A 24,417-nucleotide genomic window follows, 5' to 3' on the forward strand; every position below is an offset into this window, starting at 1 on the left:
CATGTTCTCCACTGAGCAGAGATGAGAAGAGAGCGAGAGAGAGAAGAGCTGCTGGGAGGTTGGGTGGAGGCAGTGGATCAAGGATGGCGTGAGGAAGGGCACGTTGAGAAGTTGCCTGCTGACAGAACCACTGACCGATGCTTCGTGCTGCCGACCGAGGGCCGTCAGCAAGGCTCGCTTCCTGCTGCTTTATATGTGCCAGGGTCTCAGAGCTGGTCAGGCAAAGGACAGAAAACATCGAAGGACCCTTCTATGTAACCCAAGTGTTCCAAGTGGCCAAGATGCCCTTGTGATGGCATCTGATGACTTGGATTTAAAAGACAGGATGTTGGTAAACATTGGAAACCAGGCCTCTCATATCATATATTGATTTCAATAAACTAAAAGCAGCAATCAAAACCAATCAATACAGTGATAACCTGATTGCAGCATATTAGTCAATGTCAAAATATAATAAATCCTATGCCATGGTTATGACCCGGCAATGTGATTGGCTGAGTTTGGCCTCGTTCATGATAACAGTGTAATGTGTGTGTTGATTGTGCATAGCAACACTAACAATAACTGCTCAGAGGCTGGTCCCAACTCACCAGGTTCCCAATGGACAGCATGCCATTGAACTCGTCCGTCATGGGATAGTGCTCCATGGCCATGAACAGGGTGTTGAGGACGATGCAGCAGGTGATGGTCAGGTCCAGGAAAGGGTCCATCACCACGACCTTCAAAATCTCCTTCACCCTCAGCCAGCATGTGCAGCACTTCCAGATCAGGTACTTGTTGGCGAAGACGTACCAGCAGGGAGGGCACTTTTGATGGGCCTCCTCCAGCTCTGTGGTGATAGGATGGAATGATTTCAGCAGGTCACGCTGGAGAAGATTAATTTTTTACTCTTAACTAGTTCGGCCTAAGATGGTGGCGGGGGCCATTTTGCATAACGAGTTCCATAATGAAGACGGACAGCAGGTCTGTTTCCTGGACACGGGAGTGGGCTGGGGCTGCTAATCTGTGACCAAACTCCCCCAGCATGTTTATGCAACGGTGTCATTTTTCTCTGTGGGTGCAGCCACCCTGTCAAAGTCACTCTTGTTCATCGTGAGCAAAAGCATTCAAGACCATTCGCCTGCAAACAGAGCGGTCACTCTGATGTTCATCACATAACCACTAATACTAACTCCATCAGTGCCATCCCAACCTGGCAACATCATTATATATGTGTGTGTGTGTGTGTGCGTGTGTCATTGTTTAATATATATGTGTCATTGTTTAATATACATATATATTAAACAAATCTTTCCTGTACATTAACAAATTGCTATATTTCACCACAAAACTGCATTTATCATATGTTCTACTTAATTAATATTTATCTTAATGATAATGAATGCACTTTTTGAAATAGACATTGTTCTGGATTATATAGATCCATATTGGCTCCATCTTCTTTAGCTCATTTGCAACAAATATTTAAAATCTGGTTCAATATATGACCTATCATATACATCGATATATCAATAAAATGTATCCTGGTGATGACAAACAATTTCATCAATTTGAATTTTATAAGCACAGATGATGAAGATCTAGTTTTATTTATATTATTAATTGTTCCAGTGCTCTATTTAAAAAATAATGATGCCCGCATCCATGCGTCCTCAGAATAAGCACATTTACTAAACCCTAAAATGTTTACATTATAATCCCACTTAATCTCCCCCAAAAAAACTGAGATGTAGTAGACATAGTAGAAATCAATCATTATAACTGTCAGATTTTCAGTAACTATTGGGCTAAAAATCTATATTGTGAAATCACAGGGTAGTAAAACAAACCAGCAAAAAGAGTCACATGACCTCTGAGCTGGGGTGCTGACCTGCTTCGTCTAGTGCCCACGTAGACTTATTGTCCGAGCAGACGGCGCCTGCCTTAACTGAGAGAACGCCTTGTTCAGAAAGACAACTAAAAGCCGCGTCTCTGGGGAGGAGTGGGGAGCAGATGGAGAGGCTGGCCGTTTATTTAATTCATTCTCCGGGACCCATGACTTGGGGTTTTGGTTATGACAGATTGTCTCATGGTTTCTCTGGATCCAGTGCCATGACTTCTGTGAGTGCACCAACATCTTACCATCATAATAATGATTAATATTATTAAATTGTATTGTGTGATAACTATTTATTATAATAAAACAGCAAGTAGGACAGTATTAATAGTATTTGTTGGAGGTGTGTCTGGAACTCACCTTCCATGGCATCAGTGAAGCAGCTGGCAGCGCTGAGCGCCCGCTCTCTTTGCGGCGGCCGCGGCTCCTCGTGGGACACCTGGCCAGGGAGCATCGTGCTGTTCAGCTCCAGGGTGGAGATGTGGTCCTGCAGGGGCAACATGAGACCATGGTCCTTACAGTAAAGTAGGAGGAGAAGATAATCCAGCCACATTGTGGCTGATGTACATAATAATTATACATATAAATTTATATGTAATAACCTCAAATGAAAACTGTTTAATCACAAACTAAATTATTTTGTTATATATTGTAAAATCAATTGCTGTTAAATTAAGCAAGTTAGATTTTTTTTTAATGCATCTTTAATGTTTCATCATAAACATATGAAAACAACATTTAAACCACCATTGGACCTTCTCACAGCCACATGAAACACATCGGTGAGGGTCATTTCTCACACTGATACACCAGATGGGCTTTTAATGAATGTCGCTGTGACAGAAACACTGCAATTTGGTGAAGAAGCTCAGATGATTGCATATTCAGGAACAAACAAGCCCACCTTCACCCAGCATAGACCTCGTTGACTATCATAATTTCTTATTAAATTAATTAGTTAAAAATTATTTGATGGTTGGTAACCCTGTTTAAACCAGAACCCAACTGTACTTGTCGGTTTTGGTGTAAATTACTAGAGTTAGGTGTCAATTACCCCCATTTTTTTCCTCCACCAATGACCATCTGATTATATAATGGCTTCTTGATCCCGGGTAATCGAAGCCGTGACGCAGAGCCATTTTGTCACTGCCCACGTTGGCACCCACGCACACATCCTTTCAGCGAGCGGGAAACACCGGGCCGTTTTCCTCCGAGGCGAGACGAGACGCCAGAGCACCTCTTATTCAGCATCTGTTGCTACGTTACCACGGCTTCATTGCCAGGGCAACGGGGCACCAGCGCGGCCCTCCCACCTCCCACCTCCCGCTTCTCACTCATCTTGGTCAGGGAGAGGTAGAGACAGCCAGGCTGAGCATCAGGGAGGCTGTCTGTGGCTCATTATCGCCTCGTCTCATGACCGGTCGGGGCTAACATGACCACCCAGGCGTTGGAGGGCCCATCTTTTTAAAGTTATGTATCCTGTCTTATCACTCTTATAACAACATGAAACAGCTTGATGCGACAATGAAACAGTCCATTTTATTATTATTACTGTATTAAATATTAAGAATATTTAGACCTGCTGCATTGTAGTAGTGGGTAAGACACTTGCTTATAAACCAGAAGACCACAAAGTCACAGGTTCAAGCCCCACTTACTACCATTGTGTCCCTGAGCAAGACATTTAACCCTGGGTGTCTCCAGGGGTACTGTCCCTGTCACTACTGATTGTAAAGAGTTCTGGATGAAGGGCCAAAGTGACAAAATGTGCTGCTAAACAACAAACTATACAAGGCTATAGCTCGTAATTGTTTCTGAATTTTCTCTTATTTAGTCTGGGGTGAAGAGTCTCACAGGTGGGCAAGGCTGGCTGTTGAGGCAGGTGTCAGTGTGGGCAGGCAGACCGATTCTGTTCGGAGAGGTGATATGTCTGCTGGCTGCGTTTTTAATATGAATGCAATGCTTTTTTACAGCAATTAACATTATTCTAATTATTTATATGCAACCTGTGTTTCTAACACTGTACATTTAAATATTATCAAAATGTACTTATTTTAACATTTACCATTGCATTGTTTTTTAAAGTAACAGACACAGAAATTTTGTTCTGACGATCATTAAATAGTGAAGACAGTGAAGTCAGTCAATATATTTTTCTCCAAGGCCTTCAACTCTTCATCACTTCCAACCCACGCCATTCCTACCCCCGCTCTGTTCGCCATGAAGGTCGCCAGTCTCTTAAGAACCTTTTAATCATTTATAATTTCACAGCATTAACTTGTCTCATCCTTCAAATTGTATCACATGGTTTTGTGCAATTATGAAAGTCACAATGACGCTGCATATTGACGCAATGGCGCTGCATGAAGTTCACTACACTGGCTGATTATACTTTTAGTAAATGTCTGCCAGTGATCATAATTTATGATGTAAAAAGCGCATCGTCTTAAAATGGCCTTCCATGAAACCAGCCGCAGTGGATGTCAGAGGATAATAACCTGTTGGCACGCTTGCATTATATTTTACTAATGGTTTTGGTTCTGTAGTCGCTGCAAAAATGCATCACTCTGATATTGAACTGTAATTATTGTGATAATTATTTCAGTTATACATATTCAGTGAACAAATTATGCAATCATGGAATCATTTGGGATTTCATAATTCAATGTTGAAATTAATCTTAATCGGAATGCAGATGTGGATGAAAACATATTTGATTATATCATAATGACGTTGCTTGGTGATTATTGACCGTGACCGTGGCTGCCTGATCTGAGCATCCTTTACATGCATCTTTTATTTTATCATTTTGGCTGAGCAAGTCCTTAAATTCTTAATTTTCAAGCAAAATATCTTGAAATTCACACTTGCATTTCATGTTTGGTAAGTTAACGAGTGTAAGGACAAATGTCGACACAGTCACATCAACACCATGGTGAAAAAGGCTGGCAGCGTCTCTACCACCTTAAATGCCTGATAGACTCTAGACTGCCCTCCAAGAAGCTTAGGAACTTCTACTCCTGCACCATAGAGAGCATCCTGACGGGAAACATCTAAACCTGGTTCGGGAACAGCACCATGCAGGACAGGCGAGCCCTACAGAGGGTGGTTCGATCATCTGAATGCATCATCTGTACCAAGCTCCCTGACCGTCAATCAATCTACAGCAAGCAGTGCTGGACCAGGGCCAGGAAGATAGTGAAGGACCTCAGCCCCCCCAACAATGGACTGTTCTCTCTGCTGCGATCAGGGAAGCGCTTCCTCCCCCTGAAGTCCAACACAGAGAGAATGAGGAGGAGCTTTGTCCCGCAGGCTATACGAGCTCTCAACACTTAACACAAATTTTCACTTTACTTTCACTTTACACATTTGCACACCTTCACCCTACCTGTTACACATAATTTCTGTTTAAAAACATATAATTTTAATATTTCATTATGTTTGCAATATTTGCATACTGGTTCACTTGAATACTTACAATATTTGCAATATTGAGGTCTATAGCAGTCACTAAAGCATTTCACTGCATATCATACCATGTATGACTGTGTATGTGACAAATAAAATTGGAATTTGACTTCTAGAATGAGGTTTTGAGCAAAACAAAAACACTCACTGGGAACAAAGATGCGTAAATACACATCCACTTTTACTCCACTTTAAACAAAATTCCCTGATAATTCCCTGACTTGGCAGCCAAATGATACCTGACATTCCCTGTCTGGAAATGCCTTCACTGAAATTCCCTGATATTCCCTGACCTGTGGGAACCCAGAATATAGACAAACAGTAAGCACTCACACTCTCTTCTTTGACCTTCTCCATGGTGCATGCTGGGAGGGGCAGGCCGTTCTGGTCCATGGCCACCAGCAGCTTGCCGTTGATGTTGAAGGTGGGGAAGAAGACGGAGCCGTGGCTGGTGACGCTCTGGGTGCTTGTGCGCCGCTTGTTCCACGGCAGTATCAGCGATCCAGCCACACTCTCGGCATCGCCGTGGATGCTGAACTCATCGTCGGCAAAGTCCGTCTCCGAGTTGTTGTTGCGCCGCCGGAAGGTGAAGATCTGGCTGATCTGGCTGCCCCTCCTGGTGTGTGGCGAGACCGTGTGCACCAGCAGAGTGTGGCTTTTCTGGAAAAAGGGGGATGAAAGATAACATATATTGCTTTTTGTCTGACAATCACAGTTATGCTAAATTTATATTACAATTATTGTGGTGTGGGCAACAGTCAGACAGCTTTGGTTAGAGAGGTGGAAACCTCAGCAAGAAAAGGTCACAGCTATTCTCCTCCAGTAAGAAAGATTTTACTTTAAATCTTCAGCCAACTAATTACGGAAACCTTCTGACAGAGGCAAAAATGGGTTTGTTACTGATATCAAAAAATCTTAAAAACAAACATCTCAGGTGAAATCTTCCATGAATAATCAGTATTTTCATAATTCATTGACATGTCATTCTAAACCTAAGTTGACTTAAAAAATCACCACTTCCAATTTGTTCACATGCCTAGTCTCTAAGAATATTAGTATAAAATTTATTAACCTCATAAGCTAAATTATCTTTTATCACCTGATAGCTAATTTCCGTATTTACAATAAGGCACCTCCTTCCGTATATGACATAGAATAAGAGTTCTTTTCTTTTATACACTTATTTATACTCATTTAAATAAACCAGTTCTCCCTCACTGCAAACGTATAAATATATTGAAACAATTTTTAAGCTATCAAAAGATATCAAATTGGTCAACCATATTTAAAAATATACATAAAACAATTCCTTATAAATCAAAGCAGTTCTATTGTAATGAGCTTAGCTGAGCACATCTGAAGATTCAGTTCAGTTCAAGTTAATTCAATCGATGTGAAATTGAGAGACGACTTAACTGCCAGCCATACATTCTTTATTAAATAAGAAACAATAAATATAATGAAGGACGTTAGAGTGGAGCCGAGTGAGTATGGGCCAACCTGAAAGTGAATTAATTGAATTATGTAACATGATTCGCCATCGCTGTCCCCCATCCTGACTCCTGACTTACCTTCCCTTCCTCTGTATCCAATTTTGGTGTTTTCTGCCCGCTTTCGCTCTCCACCTCCTCTGACAAGCCCCTTTGGCTTCTTCTCCTGTCCTTATGCTCTTTGCCATCCTGAGTAGCAAGTGGAGACAACTCTGGAGAAATCACAGACTCTGTCTCTGTGGCCTTTAGGGCAGCCTGAGAAAAGCAGTAGGAGAGCAACAAACAGCAAACAAATATGTAAAATCTATGTTCTGTAACCTGAAAAACCTGAATTCTAATGCTCCCATCCAATGAATTTCTGTACCTTCTGTTATTGTGTTTACATATTTCATCACATGTTCATTTTCTGACTATTTTATGGGTGGTAGAAACCTAGTGGGTAACACACTCGTCTATGAACCAGAAGACCCAGGTTCAAATCCCACCTACTACCATTGTGTCCCTGAGCAAGACACCCGGTAACTACTGATTGAAGTGTAAATGTAAATTGCTGTAAATGTTAATTGAATAACAAATCTAAAGAATCATTTACATTTACAGCATTTATCAGACGCCCTTATCCAGAGCGACTTACAATCAGTAGTTACAGGGACAGTCTCCCTGGAGCAACTTAGGGTTAAGTGTCTTGCTCAGGGACACAATGGTAGTAAGTGGGATTTGAACCCGGGTCATAGGCGAGTGTGTTACCCACTAGGCTACTACCACCCTAAATCAAAACTATGAAATATCACACATGAGGTTACACTGTAAACAATATTAAGCAACGAGGTCTATATTTGAGGTTCTTCAAAGCAGCAAACTTGCACACACTTTGTTTTTTCATCCACCTGGTGGATTCTATTCAACAGTCCTGGAAGAGTTCCTGCTGCTTTTTCTTCACTTGCGTTAATGATAAGGGTGCTGAAATGATTCTCATAATTGATGCATTGTGATACAGATGTGGATTCTGCATCGATGCAGTGCAGAAGATAATTGATTATCCTATAATGACATTGCTTGTTGATTTTCTGGTGGCGGGATAAGAATTCTAATGAAAAAGTGGTGCCGGTAGTGACTGTTTCGACCTGATCTGAGGACAGCTCCGCTCCGGGTAGGAGTTTGGCCTTGTCCACACGGATGCCCTCTAAATGCCATATGTGTTGCTGCACTTTGTTCACTGGCATTCACTTGGCACTGTTTAACATTTGTCAAAAAAGCAACTTTGCATGCAGCGTTAATTTGATGTCATTCAAAACAAACGCTGGTGCTGTTTCACCATGTCGACACAATGAAAAATGGTGAATTTCTCGCCTGTAGCTACGAACACCAGAAAAATGGCAATTTCAGACATCCGTGTAAACAAGTCCTTAAGTCTTATCTCACTGACGGTTTTGCATGATGGTATACAAAGCAGTCACAGGTAAAGAGGTCGGCAGTGGTACAACCCATTATCTATCTCTATACATGTCTATATATGTATATGTGAGGCGTACCTGCTGTTCGCGTAGTGCCTCCATGGCCCGCTGGAACTCCAACTCCTTCTGTATGGCCTCTGCGATGGTGGCCTGGTTCTGCTCCTCATAGGCCATGGCTACCACAGCCAGGATCAGGTTGATCAGGTAGAAGGAACCCAGAAAGATCACCACCATAAAGAACACCATGTAGGTCTTCCCGGCTGACCGCAATGTCTGCAAAAGTTTTAAAGAAACGGTAAATGAGCAACCAGATGTACATTATTTGGGGCTCCTTCGGGTGGAATTTTCACCTGATGGTAAAGCGTCTCCCAGTAGTCTTGAGTCATTAGCCTGAAGAGAGAGAGAAACGCCCAGCCGAAAGTGTCGAAACTGGTGTAGCCATAGTTGGGGTTCCGTCCTGTCTTCATACATTCATACCCGTCTGGGCATTTCCTGTCAAAGGAACAGGGAATGTGTGACCGATATGGGTGAGAAATTACATCGTTTTTTAGATGCATCACAATGCGAAATTCAAAAATACAAAAAATACAAAAAATCTATTTTTTATGTCCCTGTATTGATACAATGTCAAAAACGTAAGGAAACAAACTTGTAGTCAGAAAGTTGCCGATTCAAAGCCACTGAGGTGCCACTGAGCAAAGCACCATTTCCACACCGCTCAATAAGGATGTTAGGTTAAAAGCAGAGGACACATATAGGGGAAGTGGTGGCCTAGTGGGTAAGGAAACGGATCTGAAGTCAGAAGGTCCCCACACACTAACAAAGACAAAGATGGAGGAGCGAGATATATACGACCAGCACCCTCATCATTAAAAGCAGGTATTTAGAAGTACTCTGTTTTTTAGGAAATTGAAGGGGAAAAGGACCTCAGCAAGAGTCACACTATAAGATTCACATCACATTGAACGTTGTGAACGCAGGCACAAGAAAAACCAGACAGTGGTACCTGCCACCACTAATCAAAAGATCATCTAGCAATCGCTGTCAAAGTTTCCACCAAACTCAGAAAAGGCAAGTCAAACTACAAAGTCCACTGCAACCTTAATTGCAAAGGATTTGTGTCCGCATGGACATCTCTCTTATGTCACCCCAACTGCTGTATTTATAACAGATGAGAGCTTAATGAGTGTCACACAAGTGCAAATATAGCTGAGCTATTAAAGAATATAGCAGAGGAATGGTCGATTGCAAAGAAGGACTTAGTTTTAGGCCCACATGCTCAACCTGGCATTTCAGTACAATTTAAAGTGTGTGTGTGTGTGTGTGTGTGTGTGTGTGTGTGTGTGTATATATATATATTTATATATAGTTTTATAATCGCATCACAGCCCTTTGTATCGTACGTATATGGAATTGTGAGGTACCTAAACATTCCCACCCCTACTGACCGAGCCATCTGCCATTGGCTCAGGATGCTCAGAAAAAAGTGCATCTGTCCAAATAAGCACTTAGAGTTGAGTACAGTCCTGGCAAACGTGTTTCAGTGCTTTAAAAAAGAATGGATATGAAATATGAATTGGGCTGCATTGCAAGAATCTGGCAAAACAGGCAGGACACGCCCGTACGTGCCATTACACGTGAGACCATCTTGGCCAGAGCAGCCAGACGACCCCTCAACACTTGGGTCGTGATGAGTGGCAACGGGGGTCGGCTGACGGGTGGCGCGGGTCGGCTGGCTGTCAGCAGTGGGGAGCTGAGTGGCCCGTGGCGCCACCCAATGTGCCGTCCCTGATGCCCCGCCCCTGTTCTTGGCCTGCTCTCAGCGCAGAGGCATGCGGTGGGTGTGAAGGTGTGGGCCGACGGGCGCTATCGCCACAGGACACCTCGCTGCGTCTCTGAAGGGCGTGTTAATGGACGGGGCCACTTCAGCCGGGAAGGCATGGAGGCGGGTGGGGAGGGATGGAGGGTGGTTAGCACTGATAGCAAAACCATCCTGCCACAGAGCTTATACACAGGACGTCATTTACCACCATAGCATGCAAACGAGAACACTGTGGTCCCAAGTTAAAAGGGAACCAGTTAAACCCCCAGAGACTTGAGAACAAAATCAACTAATGTTCATTTAATCAATTAAAATAAAACTAAGTCCCAAAAATTAATTCTTCTAATGACTGTCAAGGATCTGTCAAAAGCGCTGGGTGCTTCAAAACAGTGGAGGTTTCACTGCATATCATACCGTGTATGACAAATACCGTGTATCATGTATGTGACAAATAAAATTTGAATTTGAATTTGATCCCACTCAAATTTCCCCTACCTTCTCTTAAACATTTTTAGACCCTTTTTCCACACTCACATATATTTCATGTAGAGCATGTTTTCTTACATAAAAAAGGGAAATGTGAATGTGATTTTTGCTGATTCCTGCCGTTTGCTTTGCTTTGCAAAGCAGAAACAATGGCAACAGCTTCAGAGCATCCCATGACCCTGGGGGCATTATGTTGAACCCAGGGTGTAGCCACGGCAGCCATAACATACATCATCCCAGAATAAGGCACCAAACAAGAATTTAAAAGCGATTCCTGTTACCAAAACCAACCGGAGTTCATTTTGCCACATCAACCTGCTCAGTCTCACCTCAAACAATTACTGAAAATGGGAGTTCATAAATGCAACGCGGGGAAGGTCTGCTAGTAAAGGTCTGTGAGGATAAGAGAAGTACATTTCTATAGCAACTGTATCTAGGAGGTTTTGTTGCCCATGGAGATTTTTCTTTCTTTCGCTCCTTTTTTTTTGTTTTTTGCAACATCCCTGGAGCTCTGTGCTCTGTCTCTGTGGATCTGGGAGTTGTTCAGCGGAAACTGGTAACATGCCTGTTATGTCGAGTTTACGTCATACAGAGATCATTTTATTCATTCCCTTGCTGACCCCTGTACAGCTGCATGTTTTGCTGTTGAAGATGTGCACACCCAATATGACATGATATATACATCATATGGCATGACACTTGTATAGATAATGCTGTAATGCTGTTTATGCATTGTTTATATATAATAGAATGGAACACATATATAAATGCTTATTGTGAATAAACATTTACTCATTTTCTGTAACGACTTAATCATAAGCAGGGTTGTGACTTATTATTGTTCTTCTTATTGTTGTTGAATGTTGAATGTTTTTTTTGTAATATTTTATTTTTACATTTTTGTGATTTAAATATTAATGACTGAATCTACAGATAAAGAATTATAATCTCCATTATCTACATTAATTACTATTTTTAATCATGTTTTGTATATTCTAATATTATTAATGATATGATAATAAAAATTTAGAAATATCATGATTATTTATAGCCAATTTACAAAGAGTTGAGCAGAGACCTGATGAAAGCGGGACGCTTATGTTTTGGGCAGAGCGATTACTGTAATTAATAAATAATTAGGAGCCTGGTGCAGCGAAGGCAGTTGATATAGTCCAGTTGGGCAATTTCAAGTTGATCTGGTTTGGCGTCTGATCAGAGGCTCAGTGAAAGTAAGCTCTCAAACCTCCAGAATACATCCCCATTACCCTGTATTTTTAGCCTCGCCGAGCATAATCAGCACAGACTAACACCCTGTAATTACCAATGCAGTACACACAAGGCAGACTGGTGGTTTTTCAATAGAAATGTTTGGAGTAGCAGAAAGCCGTCATGTTGCGAAAAGTTTGTGTTTATCTGGCCTTAATTGGAAACACACTGCTGCCCTAATGAACTCCGACAGGACGTTCGGTTGCAGTGCCTCTGATGCACACAGCAAGGTCATTACCGGCTGTAAAATTAACCCCGGTGTACTGGTACCGCTTGTCTAAAGGCTGAAGGTTCTCCTTAATTTCATTTAGATCCTGGCAGAAGACGTCAAATGGTGAAACTGGGAAAGAGATAAATGGCAACAGAAAAAAAAGATCTTTGCACATCGGAGGACCATAAAAAAAAAAATTAGCCCAAGGCCAAGATAAATGGCTGAAAGGGAAATGCCCCCTACAGTACAAGCTGGTTTTATTCAGATTGCATCTGGTCAGTTAATTCCACTCACAAGGCTCACAAAGAAGCAATGTGTTACAGCGTTTTATATATTGCAAAACAATAACCATATGTATATAATATAAAAAATTATTGATTTTTATTGCTCTCAATGCTGTCACCTTATTAGGTGTTAGGACACTGCAATTGCTTTCTTTACTGGAAGCGACTCACTTCCACCATGTCTCTATGGCAGACAGAGCTTCTCAGACCACTTAAGCAGTGGACACAGACAGTCCAATAATCATTGGATGAGACACATTTTTTTAAACTCTCACAGACTTGGACAGATGTTTCCATCAACATCTGTGGGCCTTTTAAATTATTTATGACGATGGACCATTAGACAGCAAGGCCATCCTTAGGCCAAACCTTATAACTTAAAGGGAATGTCTAATGACTAGTGGCCTCCATTATATGTTCGATACATATGTGCGGTTAAAACCTGCAGCCTGCTTTGGATTTTGAAAATATCACGATAGCAATTAAGCGATCGGCGCTTTTAAGCCCTTTTTAACCATTGGTGAAGGGGCCTGAGAGCTAGCCATGAGCAGACAGTAATTGCATTGTGCAATGCACAAAAAATGTATAGCGTGACATCCTAGAAGCCCCTGAGGGTGGATAATGACCTCTTGGAAATCCTACACTCTATCATATAGCCTTTTTTCAGTACATACAAAACCGATAGTAATTTTTGCATTCCATGCATGTTTTCTTATCTGTCTACTGAGCTTGCACAAAAATGTGTTTATTTGGCAATTGTCTGCCGCACATTACTTATTTTGACCTATTTTTTTGCCTGGGCTCATTTCATTGGTAGAACATGTGCATCCCTACATGTTTCTGGAGCAGCAGAAGAAAAAAAAAAAGTCCAGCAGACGCAAATATTTATCTCCCAACGGTGAGCTGTTTTACATCGGCACGAGCAGGACCGCATAGCACCAATGCAAACTTGCAGTAAGTCAGAGCGTGTCGTGGGTTTTTACTTCTGTAAAGTCCTGTAGCTTGGTCCTGACGGCCTGAACAGTAAACGGCCCCCACTCCCACACTCCAGACACAAGCACCGGCGGGGTTGGGCGGGCTTTGCGGGATTAGGTTAGGTAACGGCTCGGTTGTGTTAAACCGGCCGCGGCCGGTCCAAAATTGTTGCCCCGTGTTTTACACAAACAGAGCGCCGCGCCTTTATGGCCGACAATAACTCACATGTCAGCGGCCGTAAATAACCAGGAATCTATTATGAATTTTCTCAGCTTCCGTACCCAGGGTAACGTCTGTGTTTTTATGAGCAACGCTATGACGCGGGGATTGAGACTGATTAAACGCATTTCTTTCGGCAGTTCACACGGCAGTAGAAAATAAGCACGGATTAATAAAGCCTACGGTGCACGCGCATGAATAGCAGGCGTTATTGGCCTTCATCTTTGGAAAGGGTGTACCGGGGATTTGTCACCCGACAAATTAACTTCAGCTCTGCGCAACTTCATGTCCCCCTGGACCGGACCCCTCCCCGCTGGTTTCGAGGAGGTCAGCTGCGTCAACGCGTCACAAGGCCTCAGATCAGCGGCCGACGGATGTTTAACGGCTCCGCCTCTAATTGCGACGGTGTTAGCTTTCTCGCTCTTTGGAAACCGCCTCCTGCGGCAGAACGGAAACCGCACCGGGTATCCATCATCAAAATATACGAGACGATAGGCGACCGATTTACATAATGTACTTACAGCGCGGGGGGACAAACATTCATAAAAAGAAAGCGCTTGTGAGCACATGAATCTGTAGCGAAGGCCGTTATGGATGGTCCCGGGCCCCGGGTGCTTAGCCTGATGCTGGTGCGGACCTGCAGCGTTTACAGGTTTTTGTTTCCTGCCCTCCTCCACCGCACCTGATTTCCCTGATAAAGGCACCTCGTTTGTGCGGGGACGCTGATTAATGGCCTCAAGTGGCCTTGAGCAGCGGGGTAGGAGCAGGGAGCCACAGGGTCACGGCTTTGGGAACGTTCCCGAATGTTTCTTGGGGGTCACAATCCAATTAAAGAAACATTGTAACGAGCGGATGGGCCATAATGTTCCGTAATGTAATGGGCAGTTTTAACCCACACTGTCTATTGTATAAACCTGAAGGCTTTGTGCTGGATAAAGGGCACCTCTGCAGCTGGGATCATGGCATGGTGCTACCGCGGTCCTTCTCTCCCCCAACAACCGCTCCAGATCCCTCAGGTTTGCTGCAGGTGGATTTCTTTGTGGTGCAACTGCACCACAACATCATTATTTACAGTAAAACGCTGCTATAGTATTTGTCTGTTCTGATACCTTATGCCATGTGAAACCTTTGTTGTATGTCATGTGACCTGCAAATATGGAAAAAAGCAATTATATTGCAGTTTTATGAAATTTGCCTTTTTCAGACTGCAAACCATTGTGAATTATGCACATATTCTATTAGCAATTTCAATTTGCTCAATTTGAATGGAAAGGCGGCAAAAAACATTCTGGAATATATTGATTGTCATAATAATGACTCACGAAATGACTCAAAGGGGTTCGGAACCTGCGTTATCAGCGGTGGTAGAGCTGGTCCTGGCAGCCGACTCAGCAACCGCCGTGCAGCCGCTCTGACTCAGGCCCTTTCAAGGCGCCCAACGCCGCTGTTTACCTAAGCCGCCCCGCCACAGGGACCCTAACCCTGTCTAATCTCAGGCCCCTTTGGCCTTCTCTGCCAGTGCCAAAATGACAAGGACAAAATGGGACAACTGATTATAGGACACATAATCAGACGCCTTCTGGAAGCGATGGCCTCTTCAAGTCACACTGGAGTGTACGCACCAGCTCACTTGTAAGATGAGTAACTGCAGAAAACGAGTAACCTGAGGCTGGATGACTGCTCAGACTGCGCAACCGAATATCTGTAGCAGAGTGTAGAAATCGCGCACACTTACCCAGAATCGCTCGTAAATCCACATATTAAGAAGTCCTTGGCTCCTTCCACCTTGTAGAAGTTCTCTGGGGATTGAAGAAGACAAAATTTAATTAAGAAATTAAAAATCTGGATTTCACTGACCGGAGTAACATTTTTAAATCCCTTCCTTGGTTCAGTACAGTTCAGACATAATGTGCCTTCAGGACATATCATCCATTTATTTCATACACTGAAAATGATCTTAAAAACTTCCGTTGGAGTGGAATTGAACATAATGAGCAGCCTTGTTACAGGAAACAGTGCAGATGTCCATTGTGTCCTCTGCAGCAATATGAATGATGTGCATGTGTGCCCGGGGAGAGAGGCACGTGGAACGGACCCAGAGGTTCTTTTTTTTTTTTTTAATGAAACGTCCCATTAAAGTGACTAAGAGATTACAACGCAGCGCAGTCTCCAGGTCCACTCGGCGCTCCCCTGGCTAAGTGGCCAGAGCACTTCACTTTATCATGGCTCATTTTTGCACCGCTCGCATCCCACCCTGTCCCCACTCCAGCACTTGAGAGCTGCTGGGGCCGAGGGAGGCCGGGGAGGGATTCGCTACAAGACCCCGCTGGCATGGGGCCCGAGCTTCGGCCCTCAGCTGTCAGCATTCCTCGTTTCAGCATGGCCTTAAATGTGCCGACTTGATCCGAACAAGGCTCGGAGCCCATCTCCCGACAGGGTCCCTTCCCCTGCTTTCCCCCTCTCGCTGTGTTGTCACACAAAAGTTGACCCCTACGGCGTTGCAGGTTGCATGTTTACATCACAACAGTCAAAGTCACAGAAAACTTTGGAAAACTGGCCAGCGTTGGTCAGCGTTGGCCAGCGGTGGGCAGTTGTGTGTTTTGATCGCAGTTTAAAGTGTCTTCGATCGTTCGCTCCTGTAGCATAAGTCAGCTTTTCAATTGCTCTGCCTGGTCATGTGGAGAGGTAGCATCCATCTATTTAAGTCTTTGCCCTACATCAGCTTTGTGTAGGTCATGCTATTGAGTGACAGCTCTGCCCTAATTTCTATTCTCATGAAATGAGACCGACCAAAAATAAAGCAAAATTTAAACTTACATGAACGTCTGCGCGCGCCTAATGACTGTGCTGTTCTCACAAAAAAATGATCATTGACAGGTCTGTCAAAAACGGACGATGGACATGGCCTGAACCCTATTTTAAGCAACGTTTACTCAGTTATTGAAAAAAATTAAGCTTTGTTCATTTCCTTGGTGTATTTTGCTCCATCCAGACCCAGACACCCCAGTTCATATCCAACCTCCTTTTTTGATTAATAATGCCCTATTAAAGAGTGACGTATGATTAATAAGTTTAATATTGTTTAAATCGTTTAGCAGCAGTGAGAAATTACGGATGGCTAATGCTATTATGGACTGCATGTTACTGCATGATATAGACATGCATGCTTATTCCAATTCCAATGTAAATTATTATTCAGTTTTCCAGTTTTTTAGCCAACAGAACTTAATTCCCAGACTCTGATAGCTGGAAAGGGCTGTTAATGAATGGAATATCTGCATAAATCCGATTAGTCTTGAACTCCAGAGCACTCCTGGGGTCACTAATGCTAGTTTGTCCATTTAAAGGGTTAATTGGCAATTAGAAAACACATTTGCAATAATCAGCAACAGCATCTGGTGCATCAGCAAATGTGGATTTGACTACATCATTATTTTGCCAGTTACTATTTCTTATTAATTTTGTAATATTTAAACTTTTTTTTTTTTTTTTTGCTTTTATATTGGTCTTATTGGTCCCCTAATTCTGTATCTGACGTCTCTTTCGAAATTCAGCCTTGGTGCAGAATTACAGCCACTTTGATCCAGTTCCACAATGAGATTTCCCAGGATGCGCCGTTTCAGTGTCTGTAGCTTTAAATGCTAATGAGGAAGAGAGAGGCGGGACCAGGAGGAGAGCAGCCTATAGAAGTGATGAGGCATTTGCGGAAATTACATCATCAACACCACTCCCTAACCACAATGTTTGGTCGCATCATGTTTTTCCAGAAAAATGAATCCACTGGCTGTTCAGAGTCTTGCATGGCGGAACGGTGGAGATAAAGTTTTAGGGGAGGGGTGGGAAATTCTATGGGGGAAAAGCATGAGAAACAAGAGGTAACCATTCCCCTTGTGACGACATAAGGGGACAAATTCCAGATCCGACCACTCTCTGAACGGTGAAGCAGAATGACTAAAGCACTTTTTACACCTATCGCACTTTCAAACCACTGCAGGACCACTGCAGGACTACAGGCTAGGGGAACTTGTATTAATGTTAATTAATGTTTTTTATTTATCTTACGAAGTGAAATTTTCATGATAGGGGAGCTTTAATAAAGTTGTTTGTTTTTTCCATGCAAAATAAGCTGCTATTTTTAAATGACCCCAAACTTTTGAATGTAATAATGTAGGTCATGGAACCGGATTTCTGCATTGAAGCGCCTCACCTGTGGCTGTGATGAACTCCTCGTGGGAGGACCAGGTCCGATTGTTGCAGATGAAAGTGCTGTTGTTGATGGTGCTGTTGAAGGTGCTGTTGAAGCTGGTGCTGTAGGTGCCGTTGATAGTTTCGCAGTTTATGGTGCTGCGCACACACTTCTGACGCAGGTTGCCCATGAACAGCTGCAGACCGATTAGCGCGAAGACGCTCAGGCAGAACACGGTGAGGATCATCACGTCTGACAGCTTCTTCACTGCCTGCATAAGCGCACCCACAATGGTCTTCAGGCCTAACCAGGGGTCAAAGGTTAGCATCAGTCCGGTACTGCTTATTTCACTCATTTAAAATGTATCTTAAATAATTTCAAGGCCAAGTTGCATGTACATTTATGTTGTAATCTCAATAATAATGGGCACTACTTTCAAACTGGCTCTAAACACAGAGCTGTTCAGTAAGAGTAAGCATCCTCAGGATTTACATGAATAAATAGATAAAACAAGGAACGTGTGATGTATTGATGGAGTAAGTAATCATCAGGCTCCACCCATTTTAAAACATTAATAAAAACATTATTTAAGATTGTTGTTCGGGTGAAAAAATAATTACACACCAATAAAAATTTTAGTTTCTCCAACTAAGATAACTACCAAGCGTTTCATTCTTGTTTTATATAATTATGTAAATTCTGATGACAATTTTGACCATACACTTAGTGCATGGCACCAATTCGAAAGTAGTACCTGATATCATAATTTGAATGTATATTATTATAAATAGTAATTATAATGGATTTTCATCAAAATCACACCACAACCACTGAGGCAAAGCAACAGTCACACAACCACGTCTATCAACACAGTGACAAAACACCAACACACACACACAGACACTCGGCCACAGATGAAGCAGACATGCTTCCCCTAAGGGCTTCATTTAACAAAACGAAGTGTCACGTTTTCTCATGAGTCATCGTTACCCCAACAACAGACACTGCCCGGCCGCTAGACCATCTTCATTCTCCAGCGGGGCATGATTTACGCAGCAAAGCCCCATACACATATTCATTTTTTGGAATTTTCGGTTTATCCACTGGCTAATTCATTCTTGAAATATACTGACATATACGGACATTGGGAGAACTTGTTTTGATGAATTGCTTAGTTAATTATTCATAATTTCCTTCAGTCCGAGCAGAAGATTGGCACTCCCGCGGCAGTGTCTGGTGTTTCTGCTTTCTCTTTCCCATTGCCAACACACTCTTGACAATACTCATGCCTATTAGATGTTAAACACTAAGGTTGAATGAGGTCTTTCGAGTAAGGAAACGTAACCCCCTTCAGCGAGTCAACAGATGGAACATGAGACTCTCCTCGGCCTAATTTCACTTCAGGTTCCGTCTGCTTTGTGCACACTCGTACACTTTGGTGTGTGGGGAAGGTGTGCCACCGGAGAGGGGGGTCTACAGGTAAAAAAATCCGATTTGCGTAGCATTGTTTATTCCCGCTCGCCTCTCGGGGAAGCTTGCCAAACTCGAAAGTGCCCTCATTTGTCACACTCTGTATTTCCAAGCCAGACACATTCGTTGGAGAATCCGCAGAGAAAGGAAACGGCCGGCAGGCAGGCTCTTAGTCATCCTTTTTTGCGGTAGGCCTTAGCATTTTACTGCCCTCTCACCTGGGATGACCGAGATAGTTTTCAGCGCTCGGAGGACTCTGAACGTTCGCAGTGCTGAGACATTGCCCAGGTCCACAAACTCAGTAATATATCTGCAACAAGCCAAAATCGGAGCACAGACAATGACAATGCACCCACAAACACACAGGTGAAAGGGTCACAGGGGTTGAACCTGGTGGGGGGTGGGAGCTCACAGTGAGGAGAGGAAATGGGGTGGGCTGGGCAGCTGGGGACCCAGGGAGGGTTGGACAAAACAGCGACAAAACAGTCCCTCACACAGCAGTAGGGGGCGGGGCGGCCCTTACCTGGTATGACTGAAATAGATTTCAACATTCGGATGACCCTGAATGACCGAAGCGCTTGAAGATTGCCTACTTTAATAAACTCAGTTAGAAACCTGTAGGATCAAATTACAAAACAACAACAAAAGAAAGAACTCAAACAGCCAGAGACATCCGATCTCAATGTGAGGCATCTTCAAAAATTAGAATTGAGAATTCGGTCATTTGTTTTCATCATTTCAAACGTTGTATATTTACATACATTGCATGTAAAGTTAATTAGTTTTAGTGTTTAGTACTTTTAATGCAGTTTTATTAGAATATTACCTATGATCCATCAAAAAAAGTTTTCCCAATATAGAAATGTCTAGCTTCCAAAACATATATTCATTTACAGTCAGTGCTTTATCAGTTCACTTACAAATAAATAAATAAACAAATGACTTTTTTCATCTTAGTCAAACTTTTTTAGATGCACAAGTATACTAAGGAGAAAAATTAATTTTTCGAATGCAGTTATTGGGCAGTGAATTTTGTCGATGCCGAGAGCAGCCAATTGGGCGCCTGCTTGTCAGTCGAGTTTTAGAGCCGATCTGGCCATGAAACCTACGATATCTGATTTCATCAGCTTCTGCCGTCACACTGATTGGATTACGGCGTACAGGAAAAAAACGTAAAAATCAAGGGTGGGTAACTGAGATGTAGAGTAATATACAGGATCGATCTTGTGTAAAGTAGATGAGACAATGACAGGGCTTTTAATGGCGTTAGGCCATGATTATGCTAAATCAGATCGCTCCGATCAGCACTGGCCGTGGGACTCTGGGGCTACCGTTATGTCTCCTTGGGAACCTGGCATGGGTGGGAGCGTTTATCGCTTATCGCCCGCTTGTATCCTTTTCACAGGCATCAGTCTAGATTTAATAAAGCCAGGAATCGGCGGGAAGGGGGCGCCTGTCAACACCCGGACGCTGCCTTGACTTATGGGATCCGATGGGGCTAAGAATCCAACTAACCCTGCCGAGGCATTCAGTTCAAGGACAACTGGCCTGTTAGGCGAAGAGAAATAAAGCCATAAAGCCGGGCCGGGGAATCAGCAGTTCATCAAACGGGGAGGCCCTCGCAGCCCAATCTTCGCAGGCGTTTTCGAGATGGCCGCCGAGTCAAATTATGCCTCCAATAAAATATATGCGGGAGTGTTTAAAATGTCTTACTGTCACGGCAGGGGAAATCTGTCAACAGCCTCCCCATTTTTTTATTTATTTCATCATTTATTTTCTGCCTTTTTCAAGAGGGACAATGGCATGTGGCACCTCGCCATGGTGGTAGCCACCATCCCAGCAAACCCTTGATTCTTGACCCCGTCAGGAACGGCGTTCATTCTTTCCTTCTGACGTTATTGCTCGGCTGCCCTTTTATATGCATGCAATTAACTAGTGTTGAGCTTTGTCCACATTAAATCAAGTAATAATAAATCTTTTTTTATGTTAATTTTCCAGTGTGAGAACTGAACAGCGATTGAATTAGGAAAGACAGACGTGTGCATGAAAATCAATCGCTCAAACAGGCTTGGACGTTGTATACAACAGTCTTGACCCGTAAGCCACACGTGTCAGAGATGCCTGACATATTTTAAAAGGACACATTCATCTCTGCTCATGTTGTCAGTTCTTAATTGATCAGTGTCGCCGCTGATCAATGCCAGAGGCAGTGTAAATGGAGATGTTGACAATGAATCAATTACCGCTGGGAACGTCTCGGTTGCATCAGTCATGCTAGGGAACGGGTTTACAGTGTGGGCAATTAGTACGGAGATATATAATCAATGCAGACAGATGGGAAAAACATAGTGGTAGACAAACAGGAAGTGTAGGTAGGACTTTGGACATACGGTAGGTGGGACACAGGAGGTTAAACATTTCCAATAGCCCCAGAGGGCTTTACACACTCAAGAGGGAAAAATGACCAAAGCTACTTTGTTGCTAAGGTTACATGTGCCAGAGAGATGGGAAATTGGTATAGGGTTAGAGGGCAAAGGTCAGGGCCAACACTTACGCCATGAGTATCACAGTGAAATCCAGCCAGTTCCAGGGGTCCCGCAGGAAGGTGAATGGCCCGACACAGAAGCCTCTTGCCAGAATTTTTATAGATGACTCGAACGTGTAAATGCCAGTGAACGTGTACCTGAAGGAGGAGACAGGGCGGAGGCAGTGGGGAGGAAAAAATAATTCCCCACGTTAGCTGACAATGATACCAGAGCAGGCCGAGGGGCCAGGGGCACGCCTCGTTTCCTCGGTGTGGTCCGACAAAAACATGTGAAAGGGAGGGAAGGGGTCAGGGAAAATGGACAAAGATGAATATGAAGCAGCGGTGGCTTGTAAGTACGGGAGGGGGTGGGGCTTGTGAGAGATTGGGGAAGCTCATGGGTGGCGTCAGCCGCCTGGGAAATGGACAGCAAGCTTGTTCAACAGATGCTCCCTTGATGATTTTGGTGGTCATCAAGACAAGAATGGGCATTAACATCCAGCAGGGCACTTTGAGCATTTTAGCAGAGTACATGGTGACGAAGATGAAGGATGCAGCATACTGAAGTGCACGGCCATATCTCTTTATTCTTTTGTGGATTCAGTTACATTTTTGCTGGGTTAAAAAAAAAATTCACCTCATACCTCTCAACACTAATGCCTCCCTGGACACTTGGAAGGCATGCTGAGAATAAAACTCCTTACTGCTATCAATGCAGGTACTAATAAAGAACAATGGGTAATGCTGAGAGGTATGAAGGGCTAACTGTCAGAGGAGCTGTTGTGATTGGCTGGGATTCATTGCATGCTACATGCCAATAAACCCGCGTTCCTATTTTTTTCCTCTTTCCTAGCTGACTTGATGCGGACTCTACGTGAAGGCACACAAATCTGTCTTCATTAAAGGTGAACATGGTTGCCTTTGGTCACTGAAACCCTGACTTATGTGAAGAAGTAGCTACAGCGTGCAGGGTCCTACATGGGTTAGATCCTCCCAGGCCTCGTCAGTGTCCGGTGACCCTGCGCTGTTATGCTGTCGGTGACATCCAGGTAGGCTAACAGACTAACAGATCACGATGTAGAGTCGGACAGAAAGAGGAAGGTGCTGTCCATAAAAACGGACGGGGCATGGATATGCATGGATGGATGGATGGATGTATGAATGGATGGATGGAGGGCTGCATGGATGGACAGTTGTTTCAAAGTGAAAATTATTTGTTCAGTTTGACATTTTTCTGCATTTTTGAACATTTTCAGGTTAAGTGCTTGCTTTGTGTACAGAATGTAAAAAAATGGAAACATTAATTTACTGGTAACTTACCACTTGATGTCTACAGCTTAAACACAACTGGGTGATTTCATAAAAACTTATTTAAAGTGAAAATTTTTTTTTCCAAAAATGTTGTTTCCAAAAATGCTGAAAAATGGCTAAGACCAAATAATAGATAGATAGATAGATAGATAGATAGATAGATAGATAGATAGATAGATAGATAGATAGATAGATAGATAGATAGATAGATAGATAGATAGATAGATAGATAGATAGATAGATAGATAGATAGATAGATAGATAGATAGATAGATAGATAGATAGATAGATGGTAGACAGAAAGGATGTAACCCATGTTCACTGCCAAATAAATCTGAATATTAATTCCCATTCTGTCCATGTTTAAAAATGTCTTTAATTTGGTTTGGTTGAAGAATGTGAGGATTTGATTGTAGACCCCTTTAATGAAAATTTCCGTCATAACGGCATGACACTCATATACCATGAGTTCATTCCAGTGCAGCATAGCAGCAGTGCAATTAGCAAAGTTAATGGGTTGGGTACACTAAAATAGTTAACTTACTTGCTAATTGTGGTAGGCAAGGCAACAAACACCTGGCAAAGCTTTATATCAGGACAAACAGGGCACAGTTGAGAGGTCAATACAATCAGAGAGGGTTAGGAGACAGAAAAGTAATGAGGCACAGTCACAAAAGAACCCACAGAGCACCTTTTCGCCAGGAGAAGCGGCAACACTGGGATGGGGGAGACAGGTGGCGGATACTTACTCCAGATACTTGGCCCATTGTGCAGGTTCCGACATGGCCATGAAGAAACAGTTGGTCAAAATAGTGCACATGATGATGAAACTGAATAATGTGGAATAAGGTTAAAGAAAATGACAGCAATTTTTCACAACTGCACAGATTCATCTATCTATATGCACAATAGTTCAACCGATAAATAAATAAGTAAATGTATAAATACATAGATTCCTTACCGCATCATCCTGGAGCCCTCATGCACACTCATTATGTAATATGCTTGTAGTATTTTATTCCTGATGCACACCACATAAAATGATTGCCTGAAAGGCATAACAGTAATTTATTCATTTATTTATTTATTGAAGAGATATACGTGGATTTTGCTACAGATATATATTTTCATTTCGGATGCCACTGCAAACCACCAGATTATTGCATACAAATGATGCTTATCACAAAATGGCCAGACGCGATATTGTGTGGTGATCTGCTGTTTCATGTCGAAAATGTTGAAATCTTTTCAGCATTTCAATGTTTACCAAAAGAAAGACAATGCAAATTATTATAACTGAGCTTTCTTTACTTTGGCTGATTTCCTGTGATGAACATATTACATATAATGGTAGTCAGAGGTGAAAATTAATTGA

General features: G+C 42.8%; 1 protein-coding gene across 4 annotated transcripts in view; it reads right to left on the reverse strand.

Annotated features, from left to right (window-relative positions):
• The window catches only part of scn5lab (sodium channel, voltage gated, type V-like, alpha b), an 80,193-nt gene that overhangs the window by 38,224 nt on the left and 17,552 nt on the right, over positions 1 to 24,417 (reverse strand). For 3 of the 4 annotated variants that reach the window (XM_028969543.1, XM_028969545.1, XM_028969544.1), the window contains exons 4-14: positions 23,792 to 23,881; positions 21,762 to 21,890; positions 19,426 to 19,517; positions 17,759 to 18,040; positions 15,287 to 15,350; positions 8,639 to 8,780; positions 8,367 to 8,561; positions 6,916 to 7,089; positions 5,678 to 6,004; positions 2,237 to 2,363; positions 591 to 829 (exon numbers count right to left, since the gene is read on the reverse strand). In XM_028969543.1, the coding sequence (XP_028825376.1) occupies positions 591 to 829; positions 2,237 to 2,363; positions 5,678 to 6,004; positions 6,916 to 7,089; positions 8,367 to 8,561; positions 8,639 to 8,780; positions 15,287 to 15,350; positions 17,759 to 18,040; positions 19,426 to 19,517; positions 21,762 to 21,890; positions 23,792 to 23,881 (1,861 nt within the window). Of the gene's footprint in view, positions 1 to 590; positions 830 to 2,236; positions 2,364 to 5,677; positions 6,005 to 6,915; positions 7,090 to 8,366; positions 8,562 to 8,638; positions 8,781 to 15,286; positions 15,351 to 17,758; positions 18,041 to 19,425; positions 19,518 to 19,730; positions 19,982 to 21,761; positions 21,891 to 23,791; positions 23,882 to 24,417 lie in introns of those variants that run through there. The other variant, XM_028969546.1, reaches the window with a different exon arrangement.

The sequence above is a fragment of the Denticeps clupeoides genome, chromosome 2, assembly GCF_900700375.1.
Source record: "Denticeps clupeoides chromosome 2, fDenClu1.1, whole genome shotgun sequence".
Lineage (NCBI taxonomy): Eukaryota > Metazoa > Chordata > Actinopteri > Clupeiformes > Denticipitidae > Denticeps > Denticeps clupeoides.